The sequence below is a fragment of the Zosterops lateralis genome (genome assembly GCF_965231275.1).
Source record: "Zosterops lateralis genome assembly, chromosome: 1".
NCBI lineage: Eukaryota > Metazoa > Chordata > Aves > Passeriformes > Zosteropidae > Zosterops > Zosterops lateralis.
In genome coordinates this window covers 15,707,617-15,731,910 of record NC_139762.1, presented here as the reverse complement: position 1 = coordinate 15,731,910, position 24,294 = coordinate 15,707,617, and the positions used below count along the sequence as shown (strand labels likewise).

The 24,294-nt window shown below is 41.5% G+C and overlaps 1 protein-coding gene across 7 annotated transcripts in view; it reads right to left on the bottom strand.

Annotated features, from left to right (window-relative positions):
- Positions 1 to 14,665, bottom strand: part of ARHGAP12 (Rho GTPase activating protein 12) — a 75,560-nt gene extending 60,895 nt beyond the window's left edge. For all 7 annotated transcript variants that reach the window (XM_083858566.1, XM_083858567.1, XM_083858568.1 and 4 more), the window contains exons 1-2: positions 14,583 to 14,665; positions 8,391 to 9,142 (exon numbers count right to left, since the gene is read on the bottom strand). In XM_083858566.1, coding sequence (XP_083714692.1) covers positions 8,391 to 9,059 — 669 coding nt within the window. In that variant the 5' untranslated portion in view covers positions 9,060 to 9,142; positions 14,583 to 14,665. The remainder of the gene's footprint in view (positions 1 to 8,390; positions 9,143 to 14,582) is intronic.
- Between the last annotated feature and the right edge of the window lie 9,629 nt (positions 14,666 to 24,294).

Sequence of the window (24,294 nt, the reverse complement as noted above, 5' to 3'; positions counted from 1 at the left end):
AGCTCTCCTGGGAGGAAGCACTGCTGTCTTCTGGCATAGCTCGTGGGCACAGCACCATAGGGTAACACATACTACAGCAGGAAAAGCACAGAGCCTCAGGGAAGCATGAAAATGCCATTACAAGTTGGAGTGCAGCACCTGGGAGGGATGAATACAACAAAGTCACAGCCAGGACAAATGGACTTACCTGGCTGACAGAAAAAAGACAGTATGGATAAATACATCTCATGAAGTTGTGAGGAAGCTTAAAGCAAGTTGTCACACTACACGAGGTGCAAATCAAGATCAAAGTGCTATCAAGAAACAGAGCAGCTGTCCCTGTTATTTTATAACTTATATATACAGAGAACATAGGTATATACATATATACCCACACACATACATAGTCCCCTGTGCCTAAAGCACAGTGCAATTATGCATCACAGACATCTATTAGCTTTTCCAGTTGGATCCAGTGCCAAGCATGTTGATAAATCTTCTGTTGTGAGGGCTGGGGAAGGAGGAAGCACCTTTACTCAATTTCAACAGGAAAAGCAGCCAAATCAAAGTCACTCAAGAACCTCATTTACTGTTACAACCCTTGACTGCAGGATAAAGCTCCTTCTAAATACTTATAAGTTGAACAATAGTTATGTGGAACACTAATGTTTTGGTTGTATTATGAATCATTTCCAAACAATATCCTGGTGATCTTTCACGCTCTCCAGAAAATAAATGTGTATGCAATATTACTAGACATGTTGAACAACCAGTTAAGAGTCCAGAAAGTTTAACTGTATTTTTGTTTTTATCAGACATTTTATTACAGTATTGCATAAGCACACTTGTTTTGCCTGAGTCCCATCACATCACTGACAGCAAAAAAGGCAAGTGTGTCCTCAGTCCTTCAGATCTGCTGACTTTTGCACCAGACTGTGACTATTCAGGCTGCCATAAAGGAGGTACTTACAGGCTATTGACACTCATCACAACACTGCCTAGGCCAGCACCACCACCTCCCTGCACCACTGGAAATAAATATTTGTAGAGCCAGGTGGTGATAGAGGAGCAAAGTGATTCAGCTGAACAACAATCCACAAAAGCAAAAGATGGCAACTGTATACACTACACATCAGCAAAGAGCAGACATAAAACTCTGCTCTCCAGCACTGCATTTAAACAAAATACAGGGAAGTTACTTAATTAAACTAGATGATCTGAAGATCATCCAGAAGCCTTAGGTAAACCATTTTAAAAGGGAAGAATTAAAACAATGTTATATAAATTCTAAATGTAATATGTAATTTCAGATTTAAAATAGGAGTCCCAGTTTCTAATCATGATTTTGATTATAAGCAGAAGGTGAAGCCAGATAATTTAACATCAAAACTCTACATAAGCAATAACCTTAAATTCAATCAGACAGCTGCTCAACTTCTAACTTTCATTTACAAAACTGATCAGATGGAAAACTAGAATTAATTAAAATACAGACTCCAAACACCTATGCCAGTCTTCACAGCATCATTGTACACAAGCTCCAAATCTCTGTCAACAGAGTTTACAAAGACAGGACAAACTATCAAAAGATGGGGAGAAAATATACCAAAATTAAGGTCACTTTTTACTTCTCAACAATCCCTCAGACATTCAGCAACAAACAGCCTAGAAATCAGGAGGTCTCTGCATGCAATATTAAATGTGCATCCGCCCTCACGTAAGATTTTTGCAAAGCCTTCACGGAATTGTTCCATGTTTCTGCTTGTGTTCTTCACCTCTTCTACACTGTTTTCAGCACTATTATCTCCTTTTCAAGATGAGAGAGGCTGGCAACTATATGTTAGTTAGAATACAGAAACACCAGGAAATCTGCATTTTTGTTTTATACCATTTCCCACTACTGACATTGTCTATGCTTGTTTGAATGCCCCTCCGCACTCACCTACCATATCACTTTTCATATCTACAGGAATAGAACTATAATCTACTAAAAATGTACTGTCTTTCCCAAGAACTAGGTCAGAAGCCCTTTTAAGATAGGCTAAATTCAAAACTGATACAAGTATTCTAACAGTATGTTTGTCCAGTTACTCACGATCACAGAAGTCATTTGAAAATCCTCAGTTCTTACTGTCCTGAAAAACTTTTGTCCAAAAATATTGTCCTTAGCTTTAAAACAAGCTCCACATAAAGGCAAAACCCATTTGTCTCTATCGTTTTTAAATCAAACATACCTGGCCAGGCATGTCAGAGACATATCGGCTGTTTGGGTACTAGATATGCACAGATTTCGCTTTCTTTTTTTTTTTTTTAAGCACAAATGTCTACTATTCCAGAGAGCTGCCTAAAAAAAAGGAAAAAAGTGTTTTGCGTTTTATTCTACAGAGTCATACGCTCCCTGATGTTTTGTCACACTGCTGTGAAACAAATGATACTTTCTTTAGGATTCTACAGAATAACAGCACCTTTGTTCTATAGGCAAGCACTGCAATATTAAACAACTGCCTAGATTGTAACCAGGTAAAGACATAGCAAAAGCAATTGTTTGTACCCAGAGTTATGGGAGAGAACAAGGTATGATCAAATATTCTCAAAACAGTCTCAAGCAGAGTTTTACCTATTACAAACTTTTCTGTGTCTGGTGGTTCCCTACTTCAAATGACAGCGGCACTGCCAACAAGAAAAAGCAAGTCCCCAGGATCTCCAGCTGCTTTCAGCTTAGGCAGCAGTGAGACAGAACACCCATTCCTTTTCCTAGGGCTGCTTTCCTGTTCAAGCATTTACTCCACCATCCCTAAAGATTCTGTCATCACTCTGCTGAGGCTGGCACTTGGCATGAATTCAAAAGAAAAGGCAGGTGGGACAGCATTCACCAAAACACACACCACACACTAGAAATTACAGTTTTCTAGATAAAAACAGAAAAATCTATTCCATACTATGACTATTATTCCTTAAGCACTGCTGTGCAGCTTAAGCTTCATTTGAGCTAGGAAGTAATTCTACCAGGATAAAAGGCACAAGTTTATTCATCTAAATCAGCGCCTTCGAAGTTCCATTTCATCATTTTCTGCATGAAATTAGGGTAAATAGGGGTGCAAGACTCAAAAGACTCTGTTGGCACTTGCAGAATTTTTAACAGTGCACTGGTTAGATGTTTGGTAGGTGTTTGTTTCACTCCTGAAAGCACAACACAAAATTGCATGTACCAAGTAGATCTGTAGCTTACTCAGCTGAGCATTCCAACACCAGTATTAGAACAAGCCACTCAACTAAAACCAACCTGTCTCACACGTCATGATTTTCTGACAACTGCCTCACACAGATAACACTCACGCTTGCTGTTTATTTTTTTAAGGAAGGTCAAGCTGATTTGCAGGCAGGGATGTTCAGAGGAGCGTATCAGATATGGGCTGTAGGCAGCATTAGTGGCACACAAGGGCTGCTCATTTTAGGGCACCTAAATCCAGAATTACTCACCTGGACCGAGAGAGGGAACTATCTGCAACCTGACTTACATATTCAAACTACAGAGACCAAGCTGATCACAAACAGCACCACTGTAAAGTGAAACTATCCAGACCTGTTGACACAGTGTAGGGAAAAAAAAAATACAGATACACAATACCACATACACAAAACCAGCCAGGAAAAACATTCCCTAATATTATCTGTCTTGGACCTTTGAGTTATTAATGTAATTTAGCAAACATTTCAAGCTGTTTACAAAGTCCTAGCAGCAGCTACTGAAATTACAGAAAAAAATATATTAAATCAATGTTTTAGAAAACTCCTTAAATTATAAAGCTTCTAGTTCCTTGTCATTGGAAGTTCACCTCATTATAATGTGCATATTTCAGCATTTAACATCATTAGAGTAACAAATGCTGTTTTTAAGAAGTTAAGAGATTAAAGGATGGTACTTAAAACATAATTTCAAACTATGACATTATGCATATCACCATGAATCTGCAAATGTGTTCAGTTTTATTAAGAAAAAAATTTTGCATACTTCCTTCATACTATCAAATTATTCATCTCTTAGACAAATGAATGAAATAAAAAAACAGCATGAAATTTCTTACTGTAGAAGCAAACTGATTCTGTGCCCCACAAAACAGTGATAGCCATTTATTTCAGAGGTTTAATGTTTGACCAGCAAGGCAGTCTAACACTAACGATTTGCCCCTCATCTTTCAACTAAGTGACAAAGTCAAGAATGCCACGATCTCCAGAAGATACACTCTGACATCCACAGACACACAAAGTATTTTGTTGCCCTGACTAAAAAGTTACTGCAATCCCACAGAAATTGGAAAGGCAAGACAGAAAGAGCTCTTTAAGATCTTTACTACTCAGAATTAATCAAAGCAAAACAGCCATCCTAGAGGTAATCCCCTTTAGTGCTTCACAGTTTATGCAATAGTCAATTACTAAAGAGGATGAAAGACAGAACAATCTTTGCAAATAGGTCACTGTCTATATTTACAATGATTAAAACCAACCTGTGCTAAAAGTAACTTTTAATAAACATAAAAAGTAACATTAACACAGTGCCATGTATTTACTCTTAAATACTTTCTATGCCTCCTATGACAAAAGAGGAGGTAACATGCATCAAAAACAAAGTTATTTCCCATAGGTCATCCATTAGCATTGCCAAAAGCAGATTTTAATTTCTGCTTGTAATGACTTTATGCCAAAGTATCATCCTCAAAGATAACACCTAAACATTCTCAACACGATTTCTGAACTCGCCCAACTCTCTCCCTGTCTGCACACCTTCTCTCTCAAAACTTGATAGGAAAGCAAGCATTGCCCAGGGTGCTTTCTAAAGACCACTTTGAATGTCATCTTCTTTTGCTTCAGCTTTTCCTGCCTGTTTAGGCATGCCTGAACATGTAAATTCTTTTTTCTTATTTTTTTTTTTACTTCAGAACAATTACTCAGGTCTCTGCTTCTACTGCATACTGCTCAGACATCCCATCTGCTTCTTTCAAGTACTGTCCATATCTGCTAAAGAATCACTCCTTCAGAACTCTCCTTCTTCCCCACATCCTTGGCCTGCCTGAGGAGTATTTTTGCCCCTTCCTTGGGATCAGGAAGAAGAAATGACACCATTTTCCTAAAATTTTATTGAACTTCGTTGATTCTCACAGCTTTGAGTGCCACCATTGTGTCAGTGATTCTTACACCCAGCTGTGCATCCACTCAAACCATTTCATTCAGTTCCAATTCAACCTGCAGTTACTGTCAACACCAGAGATTTCAAATCTGGTTAAACTGAAGCTTGTTTCCTCTCAAGCCCTACTTCCTCTAATTACCTCCAGCCTTCCTACAGTTCAAGTCCATAAACTAACATATGGTTCTTACAATGCTTTATCCACCAGAGTGGCAACCAACAGTTGTAATTTCTTTGCATAAAATGTCAAGAACGTTCATTATCCAGTTCTGATGTTTCTCTTGACCAGACCCTTTGCTTGCATCTTCATTAGCAAATACTTCTGCTGAAACTTCTACCTCTCTGTCCTTCATATATTTCATCTGCTAAAAAAAAAAAAATCTTCCTTTATGCACTACTTTGGAGGCTCTGGATCTTCCAGTATTTCCACAGCCAGCAAGTCTCTGATTTCAAGACTGTACAGTTGCAGAACCTGCACTTCATTACTGGAAAGGAGGAGGATAATCTTCAGGGAATAATGTAACCACTTCTTAGAAAGATCTCACAAGAGAAGCATTCCTCTGTATCTCATATATTTGCACCCAAGGACAGTGAAAACACACTGAAGGTCAGGCTAAAGCTGAATACTATCACCTCAACACCACCAAAAAACTTCTTAAATGAAGGCATTAAGGTAATTCTAGCTTCTAACCTTACATATTTAAGAGAAAACACCTGTAGTTTAGAGTTTATTATAATGCAGGCTGCATAAAACTGAACTCCACAGCAGGCAGGGGAGGGAGAAGCAGTCAGTCTTGTCAAGTGAAATCCTGTTTGTGCGTGAAAGCCAGGAACTTGATGTTCTCACTACAGACTAAGAGCAATAAAAACAGCTTTCTGAGCCATTAATTTCTGCACAGCTGATTTCTACTAGACAATGCTCATTATTGAAAGAATTCTAAAAAAACTGCCAAGCTGTTCCAGTGAGAAGGCTGGCACTCTGAACATCTAGACTGAGCTAACAGTGACATCAGTTCTACCACTGCTTTAATCCCCACGGCTACCAAATGTCAAACATTTTCATTACATTTAAAGAGCTTGTGGTTACACAGGATGAGATTAAGTTACAAAATAAGGCAAACTGCAAGGCACGGTGAGCACCCGCACTCTTGTTGCCCAAGATTCTGATAATGGCAAGTTCTTCAGTAACATCAGTCAAACTGCCAAGCCTTTTCCACAACCAAAATGTGGCATTTTTAGCATTTGTTATGCTTAAACACTGTGAAAACTGCCCCTCTTAGACCTCCCATAACTCAGTGTCCACAATACATTCATTGCTGCCCCACTCAAATACAAATTTATAAATCAGTTGTAGCATTGAATAAAGTATAGGGGGGAGAGGAGAGAATGGTGAAAAGATTAAGTGTCACTGCATCAAGAGGCACAAAGTCCAGTGGAAACTGAGCTGCAGGCCATATATTTATTATTGACAAAAGACACTCATGTAATATTAATTCCATCTGCTTTAGAGAAGGAAATGCATCAAATTATAGTCAACACAGAAGAAGGAACTGTCCTACCATGTGATATAAATTTAATGTGGTAAACTATTTAAAGTAGGATATACTTTCTAATCATTTCTTGGTATTTTCAGAATTTGTTTGGCAATCGATTAATATGGCAGTAACATGCCAACACAAGCTTCTAAAATAAATATCTAGTAATCATTTTATTGTGCCAAGTTCTAAGTGGTTCATATTTACTATGCTGAGCTAGGACAGTGCTGTAAAGAAAGTGCAAGGAAACTCATGGATTCTCATACTGCATAAGAAAGACATCAATGAAGAAAGAAATTAAATTCAGTAATCCTATTCATTCCATATTATTTGGGGGAGGGGTGATGAAGTTAAAACTAACACAAAATATACAACTATTAGAGACATGATGCCCCATAACTACAGAAACTCTAAATATCAAGAATGAGGCCAAGAATACAGTAGGATATTGAAAAGCTACTGATTCTAAGTATTTCAATAAATATATATACACACAGTTTAAGACTCTGTAATTCACCAAATCAATCTTGTATCTTTAAGACCTTCCCATACTGACTCCTTCCTAAGCAGCTTTGTCTTCATTGTTTCTTATTAGCAAAGTACTGATTCACAGCTCTCAATAGTAAAACTTTTCATGTCTAAAGTTAGCATCAAGTATGATTTGAGATCCTCTGGTACTCTAAACACATGCTGGCCTGTGAGATTTACTGTAACAATCAGTTTTTATGCAAGCAAAACCAGTTTCACACTACACATTAAGTTCGAGAGTAGAGGGAGCTTCTAACAGAATTTAAGATAATTTAACATGTCCCTATAGAGAGATGGGGGAGGCAAGTGTGAGGTGGGGGAATTATCTACATACACACATCTATATAAATATATAACTATGTGTATGCACACATACATCACTGGTTTAAGAGCAAACCTGGATTACAATAGACTAATTAACTTGGTTACCCGTACCAGAAGTGACCTGATTAAATCAGAGTTCTAATCTTTTGATGGGGGTGGGGGATGCCCGTTAAAAAAAAAAAAAATTAAGTGAGAAAAACTGCTTTACCAAGGACAAAGGCCGTCAATGCTCAGTTTTAGCCTGAAGTAGGAGTACATCATTCCTGAGATTCTTCCATACTAATTAACAAACTCACATGTTTTGAGTTTTAATCCAGAGTAAAGTTGTGAGAAGCAGAATTGACTCATTATAACAGTCTACAAATAAAATTACCAAGCCAGAAATTAAACCCCAAGTAAATCTTAAGTGTAACTAATCCACTAAGACATTAATTTACAGTTCTTATATAATCTATACACACTTAGAGAAAAGTGACAGTAACTAGCACAATTATTTCACACAAGTCAAGTCGTGAGGAGTTACAGCAGTAAGCTCCCTTCCTGTGAAAGAAAATATAACCCAAATTCAGTGTCACATTAAACCAATCTTAATATGGAAACACTATTGTTCTTTAACGTTAAATCAGAGAATAATGTAAATGGAATCAATTCCCATAGCACAATAATTCTGCAAGGACTAAACACACCAACTATTTCGATTCTCGTAACGATTTCATGCTGAGAGAAGACATTTTTATTTAAACAATTGGAATTTTTTGGCGGTAAGTCTCAAAACAGCAGCAGACAACTACAGCAATAACAAAAGGAAACAAACCAGACATGGAGGCCATTTTTTAGCCTACCTGCACTTGTTCTGTGGAACTACTACTGAGTTCATCTCCAGACTCTGAATCTTGGTGAATTTTTTCTGAGCCTTCTCCTGCTGAATCACAAGATTGTTCATGCAAAAAGCTGGTCTTCTCTATTTCCAAGAACTCCGGGCATGGGAAATGACCCATGGAAACGGTTCTAAACTGATTGGAAACCTTGGGAGATTGCAACTCATTGTTAAGTTTTCCATTGTTCTGGGTAAGGTCCAGACTCAAACCAAAAGTTTGACAGGGGCTATTGTTCGGTCCCAGATTTTGATTGGCATCTCGAACTAAGCAAGATACTTGAACTGGAGAAGACTTTCCAAAACTAGAAAGCTCTGGTGACTTATTCACATTTTCTGTTGATCTCTGTAATCCATGGGTCAACTTCAAGGTGTTATTTGGCAGCATGCTTGCCTGCTTCACAGGTGGCATCAGTGCTTTCCGTGGTATTTCCTTCACATACTGTGCTGGCACGTAAAAGGGTTTGGAATTTTCGTCTCTTTTGACTTGCCACCAATCATCATTTGTCTTTTTCACTAAGATGTATTTCTCCCCTTGCTTGATTACAATTTTCTTGTCCTTGGCTTCATACTCATAGTCATACTCCACTTGAATGTAAAATTGTCCTGGAAGCATCTTCCCACCCTTATCAGCCATTTCTATCTGAAAAGATTTCACCTTTTCAGACAAAAGGTAAGCGACATTCTGTTTCAGTATTATTTTCCTGTTAATGTTCAGAGCTGTAGAAAAAAAAAAAAAAAAAAAAAAAAAAAAAAAAAAAAGAACATGTAATCGAGTGGCTGTTTAAGAGCATTTTGGAGAAAAATAATTTTTAAAAAATCTTGCCTATTCAATTCATGTCAACCTTAGACTAATTGATGGGAAAACACAGTATTTTCAGATAACTTTTTCAGTGTTCAAATAGAAAATCAGTAGAACAATTTAGGTCACCAATTTAACTGTCCTATTCACACAAGCTTCCTGCTATCAAGTGGCTCATTAGCTTCATTAATTAATTAGTTATTGTTTCTATTACTGAATAACATTGATTGATCATTGGGGATTTGATGGGGTGCTGATCTGAGTCAATCTCTTGCTTACATCTAGGCATAACTTCTTTGTGAAACTCTTACTACACTAGTTTTAATCAAAATATTCCAAAGAAGACTTATTTACTCACAGAAAATCTGATCTAACCAAATGTTTAAGAGTTAGATCTCAAAAGGCAAACAAAATCTCAACAGTGACAAAACAGGACTATGAACCAAAATGTGTAATGAAATAATAATACTTGAAAATTCTGAAAAGTACTTTTCAGCATCTTTATAATCCAGACAACTGTCACTGCATCCACACCCACGAACAAACATTTAATCATGTAGCATCAATGCCCAAATTCACGGGTGGGTAAGCATTAGTCTTGCCAACTTGCACTGAACACAATATAGTAAATTAACATGAAAGGTAGGATTTTTAATCTTGAAAATCAAAGCATGTAAGATCTCCATCATTCACACGGAACACAGGATAATTCAAGGAAAATGCTGCCATATTTAATCTTAATAATATTAACAAACACATCTTTTTATTTTTAAATGCCTGTTTCATGAATGAGAGAAGTTATGTAGAAACTTGCAGCTCTGCAAGTTAAGACTTTGTGATGAGATTTGTAGCCTTTACCCTACCATGGAGTGGAACTAATGCAATTCCATGCAGGCACACACATGCAGAGTGAACTCAGCTGCTAAATGGGACTAAGGACAGAAATAACAACAGAAAGAACTTCTGGGGAGATCTAAAACAGAAACCCCTAAGGATTGTTCAATTTTCTTTTGCCATTTCTGTTATTTGATCTGAGCCTTGAAAAAAATACATTTGCCACATAACTCAAAGACAAAATAGAAGGTAAAAAGTTCAACTATTACACCAAGACAGAAATGCCCATCTTTAATCTGTGTCACTCTCCCACAGCCCATCTTCTTTTATTTCCAAGAAGCAGTTCTTACAGGTAACTAGGAAGCCACCACTGTTTTCAAGGCTCCAAATAGAATCACAAAGTCAGATTTACCATTTTATCAAAGACTTGACAGAAAGAATGATGGTACCACATTCAGCAAAGCTGACAATAGGAACACAAGGTAGAAAAGAATGCCAGGATTCTGGTGTTTACTCTCTACCATTAAAAGGTAAGTTGACATTCAAAAGTCTATTTACAGCCTCAGTACAAAACAACTTGCTTACCTGCTATTCTACATAAATAGGTGTTTTTAAGTGCAGCTCTGCAGTTGTTTAGCAACAGCAGCAGAAGGTAAACATGAACAACTTGCAGCCATTCCCACTCTCTTTCTAGTTTTGGAAGCTCGGCATGCAAATGCTATTTTTTTTCTTCTTAGCAAATCTGACTCCTTCCAACACTTCTTCAAAGCTGCTACCAAACCCCTTTCATGGCTTGAAGGTCCAGAAAAATGCAAGTCTTACCAAGCTGCAGTCTACCTGAAAGCCCTGTTACCTCAAAGAGCTGAACCATCAGACAAAGATCCATTTAGAGGCTCTTTCTCCCACACAAAAACCAAAGAGAGAACATAAGCCTGTGGTTTCCCACAGGGCTAACAAGTGTTTAAAAGCTTGAATTTTCATTCCTCTTCTGCCAGTTCCATATGACTATTTATTGAGAATGCACGCTTAATATTTTTTCAAGACAGAAAGGTTCAACAGGTTGCCTGTTATGTTTAAAAAAAACCCAAATTTTTGAATAATACAAGTTAAATAAAACAGAACTGCTACAAAAACAGCCCTACCCACTTATGAAGTCAGTTTAGCAGCCTAATCCCTCTTTAAAAAATAACAACAAAAAAGAAACAACAAAAATAAGCAGCACAATCTTTGGTCTTTCATCCAAGCCGCAAAATTATCAAGTCAATAGCAAACATTTAGTAATGTTGAACATATGATTAAAGAGAGACAGGCTGTGTTCAGCCAGAACACCAAAACAGTTTTACAAACAGATCACATCATCAGGATCAAGCAAGGCTCTAATTCTCCTCCTCAACCCAAAAAAGCAAGAAATATGTATCGTATAAGGTGGGAAATGAACCCTTGTAGATCAGCAAACTATCACGGCCTTAATTTCACAGATTTAAATGCATTAATTTTTGTTTTGCTTTGATTTTTTAATGCAGCTCTTGTGTCACACAAGGTAGACTGCCTGTACTCTCTGTGCAGCCCGGGGCACAGCTAATCGTAATGCCCTTTCATGAAGCTGTGTCATAGAACAGTTTAAGGAGCCACGGGAGCCTTGGTCAAACCTCTGCTGTAAGGGGTTCACTACAATGCAGGTGTGAGTGCACAGTATTGACACTTGGAATACTGACTTCATTGTGCCAACAGCTGAAGTGATATGGTCGGGCTGCCCTTGTAACCTCACAGTATTTTTTGTTCCTTACCATTTACCTGCCATGCTGGATTGCACACACATTGGTAAAGAAGGTTGAATTACTCTAATTAGAGGATAAGTATGAAAAATCATTTACTTCCACAGAGAACACCTGTAAGCTTTCATACCTTAAATAAATAATACCTTAAATAAAGTCTCAATATCTGATTGAGAGATTAATAACAAATGGCCTCGCTAAGAAAGCCTATTCAGGAACACCAAAAAAACAGACTCAGACCTCGCTTTTCTCCTGGTGAAGAAAACCCCAATCGCTACTGGCAAGTGATCTAAGGGTGGGTCACATCCCCGGGGGACACACCAACCCCGTTTCCCGGAGCATTCCCGCTGTCCCGGGGAGCGGAGCCCGGCGGTGACGGGCCCGGCCCCCGGTGCGAGAGGCGAGCAGGGCTTTCACCGGCACGGGGCAGAGATCCCTGCGGGCTCCCATGGAACCGTTCCCATCTCTTACTCAGCTAAGGCTGACTAAGGCTGGCAGCGCTGGGTGTTCGCAGAGGTCAGCGCCGCCTCCCCGCCCTCCGCCCGCGGGCGCGCCCGGGACCGGCCGGTACTGCCCGATCAGATCTGCCAGGCCTGGCCGGTACTGCCCCATCGGAACCGCCCCATCGGAACCGCCCCATCGGAACCGCCCCATCGGAACCGCCCGGGACCGGCCGGTACTGCCCCATCGGAACCGCCCGGGACGGGCCCGGGCCGGCAGTACCGGCACTCGGCGCTCCGGGGACACCACAGCAGGTGCAGAGGCAGCACCGGGGTGTGCCCTGCCAGCACTCGCCTCTGGCTGGGTTTTCATGTGTCCCCACAAAACGAGACCGTTTTTATCCAGACGCGATGTGAGAGCCCCACCGCCCTCGGCCAGGCAGGGTGTGCAGGGCTCAGAGATGGCCCTTTCCTGCAGCAACACAAACCCTGCACCCCCAGCACCTGTCCAGCACCCTCACCCCCCCACAGCACCCAGCCCTAACTACAGAACGATGCTCTCTCCATTGATCCTGAAGTCCGAGCAAGTGCTTGAAAGAAGTACAGTGCCAAGACACGGAATCATAAATATGATCATAGATGATACACACATACTATGCCCATGTATGGTATGAGATATGATCACCCCTACCTTCAGCATTATCCTAGAAATCAAGACTCCTCCCACCTTCACTTTTGAAATTATCAAGCACAGAGCATTTATTTCTCATCTTCCAGAACCAGGTAACTGAGTCTTGGGAAATGACCTAAAATACTTTTTGCTAATTCTTTTGTTTTCCTCTAGGGAAAAAAAAAACAAAAAACTTACTGGGGATAAGTAATTGTTACTTACTTTCTAATAGAAGCAGATGATAAATTGTTAAAAATGCCCCTGAGTATTAACAAATTACCTTAAATTTCTTTGTGTGACCTTGCTCGCAGCGTCCTACAAAGCAGCAGCACTTGACTTGTGTAATCTTTTTCCATTTTCAGCATCAAACTTCACCCACTACTGAAATGAACCCTTCCGCAGTGCTGATACAAAAATAAACTCAATTATGAAGGCTAAATTAGGATCAATTCTTAACAGTTCAGGCCAGATGAGATACCCTGCCCACACCTCAACAGACTCTATGATTTTGCTTCTCCCTAGGCAGTTTTCTCAGGGGTTCAGGCTGTATCTGCACGGCCCCTGCCTGGGACACGGGTCCCTTGTCAGAGTTCACCCCTATCCGTACCTCTCTTCCCAAGGGGCGCCGCAGCCTGTCCAGCACACCTGAGCGCCCACCCAGCACTGCCGGGATTGCCGGGCAGAGCAGCCCTGACCGCCTGCAAGAGCCGCCCCCCGCACAGCGTGCGTTTAGAGCAGGCTAAAGTACAGACAAACAGGGGCAAATGGAAACAACATACATAACCAAAACACAGACAACTCACAAGCTGCATGAAAACAAGCTCAGCCCTTCGCTCTCTCCTCAAACACAGTCAGAAATCGAGCACTGCTTGCAAGTGAACTACCTACCCGCAGCTCACACGTCTTTAAACGCTAGAGGCATAATAAGCAACCATTTAATAATTGCCCGTGACTCAGAGCACTGAATAAGCGATGCATTTTAAACAAGTGTCAGGACAACTTTTCAGCGCCGCTGCAGCCCCCTCCCCCCTCCTCTGGCTCGCTCCCGGCCCCGCTCGCTGCTCGGTGCGGGCTTTTGTTGGGTTGTTGTCTGCGGGCTCCGGTTATAAACAGCGCGGCCGAGCCGCCCCGGGCCCGCCGCCCGGACCTGCCGCGCTCAGGTTCAGGCGAAGGGCGGCGGGTCCCCGGCCCGGCGGGGGCGCCCGGGAAGGGCGGCGGGCCCGGCGCTGCCCGCCTTTGTCTCCGCAGGTGAGCGGGCGCCGCTGGCCCCGGCAGCGCGGGCGGCCCGGCCTGGCCCGGCCCCGGCCCAGGTGCGGAGCTACCCCCGGCGCCGCCACCTCGGCGCTCCCGGCGCCGCCCGCGGAACGGAGGAGCCACGGCCGGGGGCAGCGCGGGGCGGCGCCGCCCGGAGCCCCGGCGGGAGCGGGGGGCGCTCCGTGAGGGGCCCCGGAGAGCAGGGGCGAGAGGGGCGCCGGGGGCCGCGGCCCCTTCCCCGGCCCGGCCGTGCCCCCGCGGGGCCGCCCAGCCCTGCCCTGCCCTGCCCAGCCCCACCGTCCCGGCGGCGGCAGCGCCGCGCTCGCCCCCCGTTCCCGTTCCCGTCCCCGCCCGGCGGGCCGAGGGGCGCGGTGCAGACACCCACCTGCCGCCCGGGCCCCGCTCCAGCTCCGGCTCCCGCCCGGCTCCCGGCGAGTGGCGGCCCCGGCGAGCGGCGGCCCCGGGGCATGGCGGCGTCAGCACGGGTCACGTGCCGGGGCGGGGCGGGGCGGGGGCGGGGGCGGGCCCTGTGGGGAATCGGCGATGGCCCCGCCCGGCCCGGCCCGCCTCCCCCCGGGCTGCTCCCCTCACCCCGGGGTGCTCCCCTCACCCGGGGCTGCGCCCTTCACCCCGGGCTGCTCCCCTCTCCCCAGGGTGCGCCCCTCCCCCGGGGCTGCTCCCCTCCCCCCGGGCTGCTCCCCTCACCCCGGGCTGCTCCCCTCATCCGGGGCTGCTCCCCTCACCCCGGGGTGCCCGCCTCCCCCCGGGCTGCTCCCCTCATCCGGGGCTGCTCCCCTCACCCCGGGGTGCTCCCCTCACCCCGGGCTGCTCCCCTCACCCGGGGCCGCTCCCCTCACCCTCACCCCGCGCTGCCCCGGCCCGCCTCCCCGCGCTGCCCCAGGGCTCCGGTGCAGCCCCTGGAGCGGTGCCAGAGCCCCTGACTGACACGGCCGTGAGGAACACCCAGGCCTCTCTGCCCCCGGTGAAACCAACAGAAGGAAAACAAAACCCCGCACCTTCCTCGCTCCGAACAGGGGGCTGGTCTGACTGTCTAATGGACGATACCTGTAGAAACCACATTTTCTAAATAGTTGCCCAAAGAGAAATAGTAAATAGTCCTTGACATTCATTTCGAGTTAACTTGTTGATATCTCTTATTACACTAAAAAAAGTTTTCAAGCATTGTTTGAAAATATTTAGGTGGCCTTCATAGCATTTCCAAATTGTAAGTAATCTTATCTTTCTCTTTGAAAAAGCGGTATCCAGTTCTCTTGGTTGCCAAGATAACCTTGAAGGCACGAACTGACTGTAACTGATACAGCAGTATCTGAATGAATCTGCAAACAGCCTGAGACAAAGGCACAGAGATGTGTGAGATGTCTGCACTCTGTTAATCTAATGAAGGTAATGCTGGTCTGACTTCCTCTTCGACTGTTTTAACACACGGAAGGAGGAAGGAGACAGTAAAACCATCAAAAGGTGGAAAGAACAGGTTTGCTGAGGGAAGGACAAGCAATGGAAAAGACCTGAGAAGTAGGAGCAAGAGAGAGAAGCAGACTTTAATTGAGGAAAAGATTAAAACATCAATAGGTTTAATTGAACGTGTGAACATATTTTCATACGGAATTGCAATCCATCTTGAGCTTCCAATACTGATATTTCCTTGAAATCTCATATGTGTTATGCAGCAAACATGCAAGATGAGTAGAAAACACTGCATATACCGTAAAGCTTTTTCTTCTCAATCCTGAATACTTGTGAGAATGTCCCCTTGACACCAAGGATCATTCAACTTTGGGCTGTCTGTTCACAAAACATAATTATTAAAATTCTGTTGGTGTTGTAAAGTTGATAACACTGTCACACCAACTCATTCAGCAGTTATTCACAGAGTCTGGAAAAAACAGACTAGGCACCAGCATTTCTGAATGGGAAACAACATCTTGTATATAGATGTCCATTATTTATCATTAAAAGGCAAAAGAAATGTGTAAAAGGACAGTTGCTTTTTATTCATACCTACTCTTCATAAATTACACATATGTGAAAAAGATACAGAGTATTTCTTGGATGTTTGTCTCTAGTAGGACTCTATTTGTATGCTCAGTTTTGTGGTAAAAAATAATGTACTTGGGACATTTGGGTATTTCTGAACAAGCTGACTGCATTTTACCTGCTGACATGCCTGAGGTGTATATAAAAGCATCTCAAAAATCAGTCATAGTAACCACATTGTAATTATCCTTCCTTACTGCCAAGGCTTCACTAGAGTGCTGCAGGATACGGCATTAGTGATTCAGTCTGAGGCACTCTTCCCTCTGAGTCAGGGTTGAACCAATGGTCCCACATAAGATCAACAGGCATAATAGAGCTGAAGGTGCCAGAAGATATGTAATTTTGAGTCCCTGCCCAAGTGCAGTCATGAAAGATTCCACATTACAAATAAACTGTCCAGCCCAAGTTCCAATTTTAGTATCTGTTGCGTATTCTGCCTATGAAGGATTTCTCTGCCATTTCACTGGAGCAGAACTAAAGTTCACAACCTTTACTCACTGTGACTTGTTTTTCCTGGAGGTGGAGGAATGCTGCCATACTCATATCTCAGATGGGACCACATGTATTATATTAGTTGGAAACATCCAGTACATGTATTGACCTCACAAATCCCAGATTGAAAGAACTGCCAACTATAATTGCTTTATGTAGTACATGAGAACTATGATAGAGAGTACAGGACTCAATTCATGTATCTATTGTGTTCTGACTGTTCTGTATCATACCTTGCACACAACTACATCAATCTCTCTCCTTGTAAACTGATTCCTTCAGTGTTTGAAGTGCTTGTCTGTTCTATTACACCAAGCCTTCAAAACCTTTGTCCAAATTTAACTGTGTTTGCCAAAAGGGAGTTCCCTTAAAGGTAGTTAAGCTCCCACAAGGTCTGTGGAAGCAGTCAGCCATACAGAGGTGGAGAAGAATCCACGTGAGAAAGTGACATTCTAAATGCTGCAGTTGTGAAGATGATAGTTCCTACTTATGATAAAACACTAATCCATAGGAAACAAGCTTCGCAGTTCTGAAAATCCAGTCTTGAAAAAAATCCATTTCTGGTGTTTGAGTTAGACATAGAAATGTTGCTTTCACTCCTCAGATTCAAAGTTCTTAAGTAAAAGCATTATATGTATAAAAAGCTGAGCCTATTCATTTTGAAGGGCAAATGCCATTTTATTTCTTTTCCATTTTTTCTTGTGAGTCTATATCAAATCTCTGCAAGTTCAGCTGTCCATTATTTTATGCCTCAGTCACAGTAATTCTAGATGTGTGTCATGTTTTAATTAATTAGAAATGCGTATCTGAGAGTGGCTGCTGCCATCCTGTTACTCATAGTGCCAGAACTGGTGTTAGGTAACCAGCAGAAATGTGCTGCTGAAAACGTGATTGGTATTAAATCTAGGTTGTTTATTCATTGTTTGCCACCCCTCCTTACCAAACATAATCTCATTATGAACTGTGTTGATTCTTTCTTTCGGAAATGACCAAGAAGGCAAATACAAAAAGCTTTGTCATATCTAACAGGCAGATACTGCAAATATCCACCTGCTCATTTTGCTGTTTCCTCAAGTTTTCACCCTTTTTTAGAGACTTCTTCTCTTTTTGGTCTTATAACCTCAGCAGTGACGTGCTCTAGAGAAACCATTCTGAATTTAGACAAATGCACATTTTTCAACAATTTTTTTTATAAATAGAATATATTTTTATTTTATTTTTAACACTACTTACAAATGTATTTTATACAGTGGTTCAACTTGTCTGATATAAAACACATTACCTGGGGCATCTCCTATGTACTTTGCTCCTACTCTCAGTTTTTTGACAGCTTCCAGCCTCTCACCTCTATCTAAAAATACTCTTACCACCTACACATAGACACACAATCAATTCCTTCTTTCTGTTCTTTCTCTGTACTACAAAAGCACTTTTTCACAAAGTGCAGATGCTGTGGGCTTTTCCATGAACTTGTCAATTTACTCCCCATCTCCTGACTCAATTAATAGATGAGCCATTTTTATTTATATAACTGTGCATTACAAGGAAAACCAATTGACGAGGGAACAACTAAAGTAAAGAATATAGAAAAAGGAACTCAGATTTCTCAGAAGTTCAGTAAAAAACTTCTTTCACCATGACACCATAAAGGAATATCTGCCTTAAGGAGGAACTTTTATCCAGACTTCAGAAAAGGTTATTTGTTTTACTGTGTAAAATCAGCAAGGAATTTGTAAAATTTTTCCATTTTGCCAGCAGATTATTTTTGCAAATCGTATTAGGCAGAGTGGACAGTGGCCAACACACAGTTTTTTACTCTATTCTGTTTGTTAGCCACATCACCATTGTGATCTTCAGTATTCACATCTCTCTCAGAGCATCCAGTGGAAGCTGTAACAAAAATTCAGACATACCTATTGTTTGCATTTGCAGTCTCTGTTTGCAAATGAAGGACATTTTTTTGCAACTATCTGATTGTCAGCCTTACTAAAGAACAAAGTGAGATTTGTTTTGGTTGAACTGATTTTTTGATTCTGTTCTTGTCAAGACCTGGCTTCCTACTTACCTATGTAGTTTTAAACTGTTAATCGCTTTTCTCTTCTTGAGCACAGTATTCCAAACTCTATCACTTCTGTTTGGAGCACTAAAATATACCTCTGAGTCACAGAATTAAAAATAGAGAAAAGTAATGAATAATTTTCTGACTGAATAGCTAAAGCCTACAGTAGATGAAGGCAGACACTAATTTGTGCTACCTTGACCTAAGAACTTTGCCTAAATCTTAGTCATTTCTGCACAGCTGTTTCTTGATCTCACCATGGTTTGAGCTAACAGGCAATTAATCCTTTAAACAGTAGTATCTATTTTTATAAACCTATAATGAAAAATGCTCATATTCAAAGACACAATGTAAATGTCCATTTATACCATGGAGAATTAAGAATAGCCCACAAAAGTGTCTTTAATTTCTAAGTACCTTGTATGTTTTCTAATGAAAAGGAAGAATTGTTTATCAACCACTGATAAGCAGAATCAAAATAATACATAGCTTTGTAAAAAGAATTAAATAAAACCTAATGTATTAAATGTTTTACTCACGTTGAAGTTAATTTTATTGTACTGTAACTGAAGTTAATTTTATTGTACCAAAATCAGGCTTAGAGAAGATTCACAGGGGAGTTTCTGATTCCTCAAACCACAGAAGTTCAGAATTTACTTCAGTGCAAGGGTCTGGCATGATGTAAATACCCTGGTCACTGGTGGGTGCTCTGAAACTGGAAGCTCCAACTCATACTACACATTGCTAGTGCCATGTAACCACTGAGGCTCCTCAAGGTCCAGCAAAGCTCCCAGTGGATGGTCAAAGTGAAGTGAGGTTGTTTGGTTAATACTGGGTGGTTTTTTCTGGGGAACAGCAGGAACTTATAGCCTGGATAGATTTCTCCTCAGCTTAACACACATAGCTAAAAGTCAGGGAGAGGTTCATCCTGTCCAAGTTTTTTTGGTTATCTATTAGTGTATCTACATCAAAGTATCTACATCAAAGAAGAATGACAAAGCTCCCTTCAGACTCAGTGGAGTTCTATTTATCACAGTCAACGGACTCTGGGGAGTAATTAATCTCATCCTAAAGTAGGCACCTCTGTGTGATCAGATCAATTGCACTCTAGAGTCTGTTCATGTACTTAGTGGAAATCACTGCCAATGGAAATGGTGAATGCCAAAAGTTTTCATGTTCATAAAGAATTAGACAAATTCATGAGAAAAAAATGGGTAACTTAGATTTTAATTTTCAGCTCCCTGAAATCAGCCATATGAAAATTAGACACACATGTTTTATTTCAGACATTCTCCAAATCCTTTTGTTATATGAGCCGGATATTTTCTCTTAAAGGTATTGCCTGGTCACCATGGGGTTGATCTTGAAGAAAACTGAACTAGAGAACAATCCTGGTGGAAGAGGTATCACACTATGGACCCCAGTGACTCAGAAAAATACTTAATCTGGTAATTGTGATATTCAACTGAGTAAATATTCTTGCAAATCACAGTCTAAAGCTTGGCTGGGAATGGTCCCATTGCAGAACATGTGTGGGAGATGGCAAGCCAGCCTCTCACCAAAGCCATGGAGAGGACTGCTTTCACAATTTCACAGCATGGATGATCAAGTTCCAGCACCTGTGACTGTGCTTAATTGACTAGTACAGATGCCACCTTTTATTCTTCCTTCTCCAGTTCCTCCTCTGTTCTATCACAGGCCCTGCACCAATTCTTCTGAATTTCATTCTGCTTCATAAAAGAAAAAAACAATTTTCTTGTGCCAATAGCTACTGCAGAAAGAGTCAGGTAAAAGGCCATAACATTACCATGACAAGCTGTGTTTTTATCTTTCATTTCTGTGTTTTGCTTCTGACAAAAAAAAAAAAAAAAAAAAAAAAAAAAAAAAAAAAAAAATTTATTTCAAGTCCCTGAGTGGGCTGGTATGAAGGAAACTATGTGCTGGCTCAGAGTTCTTAGTAATTTCAGTATATCATAGTCATTCCCAAGGAGTCACTGGAGTTCAGGGCCCAAACCCCTTCCAATTCTGTCACTCCTTCAAACAGAGATATCTTAAGGAATCCGAGGCCACGTTTTGTCTTGTTTGCTTTCTTGCAAGTTTTTCTGCTGGTTTTCCTTCCTCTTTCCATCAAAAACTGAACAGAAACCCTTATAAAGAGTTTCATTGCTCAAAGGCTGGCCTAGCAGTATCACATAGGTGACACAGTCAACGCTGCCATTAGTTCTGCTGTCTCACCTGCTTCTGGCCAGAAATGAGTCATTCCAGCTTTTCACTAGAGAGGAAACCATGGGAGAAAGTGGTAAAAGGAGTTTGGCTGGGTCTTTGTTATTTTCATGTGGTTTTTAAATAGTAAAATAGAAGTTTCATTAGAAAGAATGGAATTTTTTTGTGTTTTGACTCAGCCAGCATAGTTTTACTTCCCAAGCTGATGCAAAGGATCCCCTTCTACATTCTACATGAATGTTTCATGTAGATCATGGTTTGACCATTACAATTGCTCTCCAATAAAGAAAGATAGAAATAAAAAGGCTGTGTTGGCTGTGACACTGCATTGCACCTCTTTACCATAGCTGTGGTCCAATGCCTTTTTTCCCCAGCCTCAGCTATTCACTGAGCTGACACTCCCTAAAATGTTAGTGAAAACGTCTTACCTTTATCAAAGTCATTAAAGCAATCCCCAAACTCTCATAAAAATTGTTGATTCATGTAATCACAGACTTAATTTGAAAAGTCAGGTTTCAATTTAATAAATGCTAAACCTTTTAGAGGCATATATCTCTTTTGAAGCCCATGAAATAAAAACATGTGCACTACATGGCCATTTTAGCCCGTTCTAATTAGCTCAGTCCCTAATTAGAAAGTCTAGAGGCCTTGTGCATACTAGGTCATGACTTTACCAGTACATAATATGCTCTCTCCATCCACTGTTTTACATAACTGAGGTCATGATCTCTTCCTGCAGCGTGGGAAGGAATATGGTGAGCACCTGTCTGCCCCATGACAGGGTGACGCCGTGCAGGATGCTGGTTTCGGTCAGGATGAAACTATGTCCTGCAAGGGAGGAGCCCCCGAGCAGTTGCTGAGCCAGGGTAAAAGGTGTTAACACCAAGGCAGATTCACGAGGAAGCAGTGGCAGAGCTGTAAGTATCTATTATGCTACTGATAAAAGAGTCCCTCGAAGGTGCTTCCCATTATGAAATAATAGCTCTACCTTAGGGATGAATAAACTCCAAAGCTGAGCGAGAGGTGTTCACTGGCTCAGAGTTTTGTTAGCATTATGTTTGCCATTAATGAAAAGGGAGGGAAAGTTCTCGGGCTTCCTGCCGAGAGAAAAAAAAAAAAAAAAAAAAAAAAAAAAAAAAAAAAAAAAAAAAAAAAAAAAGGCAAGGAGGGCGGGGGGAGGGGAACAAAATTAAAACCAAGTCCTGACAAGGGTTAAAACAAATTTAAATCTCAGAGTTTTTATAGCAAAACAAAGACCTTGTAGTTTAGTTCAAATGAAGCAGAAATTTGGTTTAAAATAATGTTTATAATCTCTTCCAGATTAGCTTCCTAACCACAAGAGTCACTCTAAATGGGCCACCTTTGGTCCCTCTGACTGCCACAGTTTTGGTGTATGGAAAATATATGAGCAGTCATTGAAACAAAGGGTGTGAATGCTTCTCAGCCTGCAGCACTCCTCGAGGATGGAAGATATCTGAAGCTCAGTCCCTCTGCAATGAAGATTTAATTATTAATGCTAAGTGGAACAGCAGCAACAGGATTGCAGGCACCCCAGAATACTAAATGGCGTGGCAGTTAGTGATGGACTGAGAAAGACGTGGTAGAGTGGGCTTAAATCCCCTCAAGCCGATACTGAACCTACATTTTTCATGCCAAGTGTGAATGTTCAAAAGAGGCGTGCCCCTCCCCCAGCTCTGTGATAGGAATACAATGACACCGCTTTTCCTTTGCTCTCCCTAGGCAGCATCGTTCAAATGAGTTCAGATCAAATCTGAATGTTTTGAATGACTGAAGCCAAATGTGTTGTTAATTTACTATTCACTGGGAAATATATCACCCATTTCCACTCCTTTTTAATGGAAATTGTTTTGTGCATTAATAACCACAAGTTATCCTCAAAAGAACCACAGTATCCACAGTCATCTCTTGGTTAGAAAATAAAGGGCAGGACAGTTACTTCTGAGCAAGTCTCTCGAAGTGCAGTTTTCTGTGCCAGTCCATCTGGCATCAGATGATCTCTGGCATTCACTGCATCAGCTCCATCTTAACAGAACAGCAACAGAAACGCAGAGCTGGTAGTCTGGACCAGGTACTCTGTGCATGCCACAAATTGAGTGTTTTGTTAAGTGCTGGGCACACCGTAATTCAGCAATAAGCATGAGACAGGTTATTGCTGTGGAGGCTGAGAAGCTGCCATGACAGCAGAAGTTAAAACACACCTGCTAATATTACAATGAAGAAATAATAAACAGTTACTAATTTCTAACAGTTATAGGGCTTCGGCTATTGCTCCTGCAATCAGATACCCACCCAAAACAATAACCTTCCCCAGCCCTTTGCATTTGCTTCTTGAAAGAGGACAGGGGAGACATAAAAACTAACGTGTTGCCTTCTCTTATGTGAGTAGCTCTGTAGTTTTCTACTTGTTTTCTGAATGAGCATTACCCATTCTTCCTACTTCATTGTGCATTTTTTTTTTTAAGACATTGAAAACATTCATCTTTGGAAAAGATCAGTACCAGGAAACTGAAATAAAATATATCCATGGTAAGGACAACTCAGATCAAAAGTTTCTAAGAGCGTTTTTTCATAAAAAGAAAAGAAAAAAAGAAGGGAACATCCAGTGATACTGAAATGCTACAAAGCAGAAACTGAGAAAGGTTTTCACACAAACTAGAACATGGAACTTATTGCCAAAGTCTTTCATTGATGCCAAGAGTGTAGCAAGATGAGAAACAAAAGGCGCTTTACGCAGGTAGCCCTGGAACAGCGGCAGTCACAAATGCTCAGGTTTTACAGCAGAGACCAGCCTTTTATCCCTCCTCCCCCCCCAGTGATTAGGAAACCAGGGCATGTTGTCTCACTTGCTGTTCCTCCAAAAGAGCTTAATTTTTTTGACTTTCAGAGACAGGATATTGGCACAAACAGAACTCTGAGTTGAGACCATGGGCCTATATTTATGTGACTCTATGCAACGCAAATAAGAATTTTGTGGTGTTTAATCTTGACAAATGAAGGGTGTACGTTATGACATAGGACCAACACTTTCAGACACAAACATACTCAATTCCCAAGGAAACGTCCTTTACAGACTCCAAGCTAGCCAACCTGTGTTCCCTTGTTCATTCTGCAGGAACACAAGAAAGTGAGGCAGGTTTTCATTTGCTGTGACAAGAGTCAACCTCACTAAATTTTATGGTTTGCAAAGTGAGCAGGATGATTAACCATGAATCACAAGATAGAAATTCCTTCGAGGTATTTTCAGGAA